At 43.4% G+C, this 6,000-nt stretch overlaps 1 protein-coding gene across 2 annotated transcripts in view; it reads left to right on the top strand.

Moving 5' to 3' along the window:
• Window positions 1–5,550: 5,550 nt before the first annotated feature.
• TMTC4 (transmembrane O-mannosyltransferase targeting cadherins 4) overlaps window positions 5,551–6,000 on the top strand; it is an 87,319-nt gene continuing 86,869 nt past the window's right edge. For both annotated transcript variants that reach the window (XM_043998096.1, XM_043998095.1), the window contains exon 1: window positions 5,551–5,704. In XM_043998096.1, coding sequence (XP_043854031.1) covers window positions 5,597–5,704 — 108 coding nt within the window. In that variant the 5' untranslated portion in view covers window positions 5,551–5,596. The remainder of the gene's footprint in view (window positions 5,705–6,000) is intronic.

Here is a 6,000-nt window from a genome sequence, read left to right as displayed (position 1 = left end):
AAATATTCTATATTTATTACAGAGGAGAAAGAGCATAGTAAAGATGTACCAAGAATAATGGATAGAATGAGAGGTTGGAGTAAGAAAACTATGAATTCAAATCCTGCCTGTGAGAATTGGAATGACATCCCCTGCTGGGAGGTGTTAAGGCTAAAATTCTAGCTAGTCTGTCTAAAATATCTAATGAGTGGTCACCAATAAATTATAAACTTTAGCAAGAGTTAGACTTTTAAGCATTTATTAAGGAGAATATGAATTTGGTAAAGAGAGAGAGAAAGGCCTACATTCATCTATCTATTAAAGGGAGAGCGCATTTCTAGCTCCACTCTCCGCCAGAGTCCTCAGGAAAAAGATCGAGTCAGAGCGTCAGGCTCCCCTTTCTTCCTCCCACGAGCAAACATCACTTCCTGACACCAAAGAAAAGACTCATGGTCTTGCCCTCAGAGACGTTCACCTCATGGCGGAGCTTTTCTACGGTAAGTCTGCAGCAGGTGGTGTCATTACAATCATTACAGAGGGACATGGTGAGCTCTGGCCTGAAAAGAAACCATGTGACTTTGGCGTCCAGAAGTGACCTTTCTGGGGTTTTGAAGGTCAGATCAGCATCAGGAAGTAATGTCTGCTGCCCGTTGGTCCTGTCAATCAGTGTTACCAGCCAATTAGCTTGGAGGTGTGTGTGTGTGGACGGCCGTGTTTCCTGTTTCACAGGAGGCTTCTGGCGGAAGCTGCAGGGGAAGCGAGGTCTTTTAGTTTCCAGATGAGGGCTTGGCAGCAGAGACAGGCAGGATAGGGAGAGCAGGCAAATCTCATACTTTATCCATGTGTTTCTCTTTACTAACCCCTAATATACTTTAATAAACACTTAAGGCCCAAAGATTGGTGCTATACGTTTTCTAATTTAAGGCGACCACTCATTAGATTTTGGACATCATAGCTAGAATTTTAGGCCCTTACATGCCTCAGAAACTTACTGGTTATGTGATACCAGGCAAGTCACTTAACCTCTCTTGGCCTCACTTCTTCATCTGTAAAATAAGGGCATTGCCCTAAATTGCCTCTAAAGTTCCTTCCAACTGTAGATCTTTGACTGAGATTGGGGTCCTGCCTTCAAGGCTCCAGCTCAGGTGTTACCTTCTTGATGAAATCTTTCCTGACCCCATAATTGAAATGTTATTTCCCCTCAAATTTTCTTAGAGGACTTTATCTGGATCTCTCTTTCCTCCTTGTTACTTTTTACCCTGTATTATGTACATCATATTCCTTTATTAGATTTTAAGTCCCTTTAGGGCAAGAACAGCGTTATTTTTAAACCTATCCCAGGTTCAAGGACCCTTTTGTTGTTCTTTGCTCCTTTTTATTAAGGTGTAGTGATTAGCATGCTTCTTCCTGATGAGGAGAGACTGGTTTTCATGGCTTCCTTCAAGACAGCTCAAATACCACCTTCTGCAGGAGGCCTTTCCTGGTTCCCAGCTAGTGCCTTCTGTCTGATGTTACTTTCCATCTACTCTGCATACATCTTATATGTACATAGTCATTTGGATATTATCTTCCCTCATTAAAATGTGAACTTCTTGAAAGGACAATGTTTTTGCTTTTCTTTATATTCCCACCATATAATGAGTAATATAAGCTTAAGAAATTCTTGTTGTCTCTGTCTAAAATCGTCATTTTACAGTTATATGTAACTCTCACTTACATGACCACCACCAAAATTCAAATCCTTATCATCAATAACTTGCACCACTGAAACAGATCTCAATTTGGACTAACAGTTTTCAATCCCTCTTGTCTTCAACCCATGCCATACACAGGCCTAGATTCCTATCTATTAAAGGGAGAGCACATTTCTAGCTCCACTCTCCACCAGAGTCCAAAGGAAAGAGAGTGAGAGTGAGCACCAGTCTCTTCCTTCCTCCTCCCACTAGCCTGCGTCACTTCCTGACGCCAAAGAAAAGACTCCTGGTCTTGCCCTCAAAGACCTTCGCTTCATGGGTGGAACTCTTCTACAGTAAGTCTCCAGCAGGTGGCGTCATTCCAATCATTACATTGTGAAAATAGAAATGTAACAGTGAGGGTTTGGGAAAAGGCTTAAGTGCTAGAATGGGGAGTAGTGGGAATTTATTTTCCTTCCATAGGGTTAGCCCTGAAACTTTGAGAGAATTGGAATGTGACTTCTGGGTGGTGACCTTCTCTGGGAACCTAGACCTGCTATAGTCAAAGTGAGTACTATAATCATATAAAAGGTTTTTAAAAAACCTTTTATTATTGATATAATCAATTATCTTAATAGTTTTCCTTATGTTAAACCATCCCTGCATTTCTGGTATAAATCCCACTTGGTCATAATTTGTAATATATTGGTGTAATCTTTTAGCTTGTATTTTATTTAAGATTTTTGCATCCATATTCATTAATGAAATTGGTCTATAATTATCTCTCCTGGCTTAGGTATCAGTATCATATTTGTTTCATAAAAGGAGTTTGTTTGATAGTATCCCTTCTTTGCCTATTATTCCAAATAATTTATTTAATATTGGAATTAGTTGATTCTTAATTGTTTGATAGAATTCATTTGCAAACCCATAGTGTAGGGAAGGAAAAAAGGGAGAAAAGAGATTTACATGATAACTTTGTTATATATTTAAAAGGAATAGCAAGTTGTACATAATAGATCTGCAGTTTCATGTACAATCATCTTTTAATTTTTTATCAAACTGTGTTATGTTAATGCTTGTTTTGTTCCATAGATTAAAAAATAAAATGATTTTTTAAAAATTTTAAGCAAAAGTGAATGAGTAAGCCAGCTCAGAAAGTGAGTAGGTGGCCACATGCCCATGTTGGAGGTGTGAAGTTCTACTGTCTTCCATCCACCAGTGACATACATTTCCAGGTTTATTTTACATTGCTCACCTTAAAACACTACATTAGCCTATTTGTCATTTCCTCTACTTGATATTCTCATATTCTGTTTCTGTGCTTTTGCAAAGGTTCTTCCCCATGCCTAGAATGCATTCTTTCCTCAGTTCTACCTTTCAGAATCTCTAGCTTCCATCAAAGGCTCAACTCATATGCTGTCTCCTATGGGGAGCCTTTCCTGATCTTTTGAACTCTCCTTCATCAAACTGTACATACATATGTATTTATATGTATCCCCTTGGGAGAATGTAACTCCTTAAAAACAATGACCAATTTCCTTTTGTCTTTGTATCCTTGGGGTCTAGTGCAGTACTTTCAACATAGTAGGACCTTAATAAGTGATTTTTGGATTAAACTGTGTCACCTGGAGGGAGGGAGACTTGCCACAAGTAGCTTCACTCTGGAGTCGTGAAGAACCTGAATTCAGCTTGGAATTGGCCTGACCCCAAAGAGAGGAAGTCGGGCTTCTCTTACACTCTTGGCTTGTTACGTCTCCAGTCTAGACTATGATTCCAGAGAAAAGGTCTAAAACAAAGCATTAGTGTGACCTAGGTCAAGGATCTCCTGAAAAGGGATTAAAAAGTTTTTTTCAGAAAAGGTATTCAAAATATAGAATGAACATCAGTTATAGGGCAACTGTTCCTTTACTCCATTATAAAAGAAATGTTTAAAATACAAAAGATCCTGCATCAACAAATACTTAAAATATAAGACAATTACCCAGCACACTGATTACAGGAGGTAAAGACAACACTAAGAAACAGCTGAACAGAGATTTCACATTCACCTGGGATCTATGTTATCTAAGACACTCACAAGTTCCAGGTCTTCTGATCAGCCAGGAATGGACTTTGGTCCCTTCTGGTTCAGGAATATCCTGTTTGAACTTTTCCCCCAAGAAGTGATGTAGTTGCAAGAAGTATCTCTTGCTGGGTAGAACTCAGAAACTCTTGAACTCATAAAGACAATATCTATTTCTCAGACTTGGAAGTGTGGTGACCTGTGCTTCTTATGTGCAATACAGTTCTTCTAGGGTAGAAATTGTCATTTTTCAGTGCCTTCCACATGTTACTTTTTAATAATTAAATGAAAAGCTCCTAGATTAAAGATCATGGAGAAATTAGAACATGAACAAAGATGGGAAGGAATAGGATTTTAACAGGTGACGATGTCAAGGAAATATTTTCCAGTCACTGGAAACCACGTAAGGCTAGAGAGGACAAAACAAGACGTGGAGTTAGATATGAAATATTAGTTTAATTGGGAAGTAATAGAGGTTTGAAAGTAATATGAAAGAAGACTGGAAGTGCATGTTGGAGAAACTATGGCAGGCCTTAATAATCAGGACACAAAGTATGTATTTTACCTCATCATAGATGATGGGGAATCACTGGGCTGCAGTCAAGAGTGTGCTGCTGGGGGCAGCTAGGTGGCAAAGTGGAAAGAGCACCAGCCCGGAGTCAGGAGTACCTGAGTTCAAATCTGGCCTCAGACACTTAACACTTACTAGCTGTGTGACCCTGGGCAAGTCACTTAACCCCAATTGCCTCACCAAAAAAAAAGAGTGTGCTGCTGAATGTTTAACAATTGGCTTTCAAAAAAAAATATGACAGGACATCTTTTAAGCTTTATCTACATTATCAACCTTTTCTCCATCACTTTCTTAAGCCAAGAAAATCAACAAAACAATGAGGTAAGCCCTGATCTGTAGTTTGTCAATATCTGAAAAGCCCAGACTGAAAATTTAACAACCAGCTCTGCTGGCTCCAGCAAACCACTGAGTGGAGTGATGCTGTCCTTTTTATGCATTAGGAAGATGACCAGCAGAAGATAGGAAAATCAGTTAGGAGTCCAGGAGAGAGATGATGGCTGCAGAAAGTGATTCAAAGAGATGTTGCTGAGATACAATCAGACGATGGCTGGCGGCTGATGGGGAATCATTGAGAACTTTAGAAGTTATGAACCTAGATTGGGGAGGATAGCGGTGCCATCAACGAAAGTGGGAGGGGTAGCTGGATTGGGAGGTGGAAGACCATGAGTTCAGTTTTGGACACGGGGAGGCTGGCTATTCAGAGGTGTCAAATGGACATCTAGAGTGAGGCAGAAGGGATGGTGCAAAGGATGGAGCAGAGAGGTAGACAGAAGAAGACGGAGAAGAGGAGGGAAAGGCTGGGGGGAAAGGAGCTTTTTAAAGCTTTGGGGGAAGAAAATAATGGGTGACCGAGAATGCTGGAGGAGTAGGGCGGACTTGATGAGTAAATCATCCAGAGGCACCCACGCTTACACAAACCCAGGGCCTGTTTCCCAGGGTTTAGGAACTCTCTTCTTTCGCATGCTTCTTCCTCTTCCCCGCCCCCTGCCCCTCCTTCATGACCAGCTCCCTAAGGAGGTTTGCTCGCTCTTCTTCCTCCTAGAGAGTCCGTACCCTCCCTCTCCCGTCTCCCAAAGGCCCGACTCCCTCTGGCATGACGTCACCGACGTGTTCGCCAATGAACTGGCGAGGGGCCGTCCGGCCGCCTAAAACAGACAAGCCGCGTCAGCCAATCGGAATAGGGAGGAGGCCGGACGGAGGAGGAGAGAGGGTGTGGATGTGTGTGAATGCGTGTGTCCGCGCGCCGGTGGAGGGGCTCGTGGCGGCAGCGCGCGGCAGGGGGCGGGGGGGAGGGAAGCAGCACGCGGGATGGCGAACGAGCGGCCCCTCCCCCCTACCCAGCTCCGGGGCTCTGAGAGCGGCCGGGAGTTTTCGCACCCGGGAGGGAGATGCCGCCCTTGCTCTGGCTTGTTGCAGGTAACGCTCGGGGCGGCCCCCGGAGCTAGTGGCGGCGGCGGCGGCTCCTCCGGGGGATGTGTAAAGGGGAGGTGTTGGGGTGAAAGAGGAGAAGGAAGGGAAGCCCCGTGCTCCTACCGCTCAGTCCCCCTCTCCCTACCCTGAGTCTAGGTGGGATGGAGGGGTCGAGGGCTGCGTCTGCTTGGACAGCTTAGGGGCCTCGGGAAGGGCTTGGGGAGGAGGACAGTCTCACCCATTTCCCGGGGCTCTGCGCTTGTGAATTGAATGAGTTGGGTTCCAGCCCTACTCATCCCCTT

This window comes from Dromiciops gliroides, chromosome 3 (assembly GCF_019393635.1).
Source record: "Dromiciops gliroides isolate mDroGli1 chromosome 3, mDroGli1.pri, whole genome shotgun sequence".
In the NCBI taxonomy this organism is placed as follows: domain Eukaryota; kingdom Metazoa; phylum Chordata; class Mammalia; order Microbiotheria; family Microbiotheriidae; genus Dromiciops; species Dromiciops gliroides.
The sequence above is the reverse complement of the archived record's forward strand: the minus strand, read 5'-3'. Positions and strand labels throughout refer to the sequence as shown.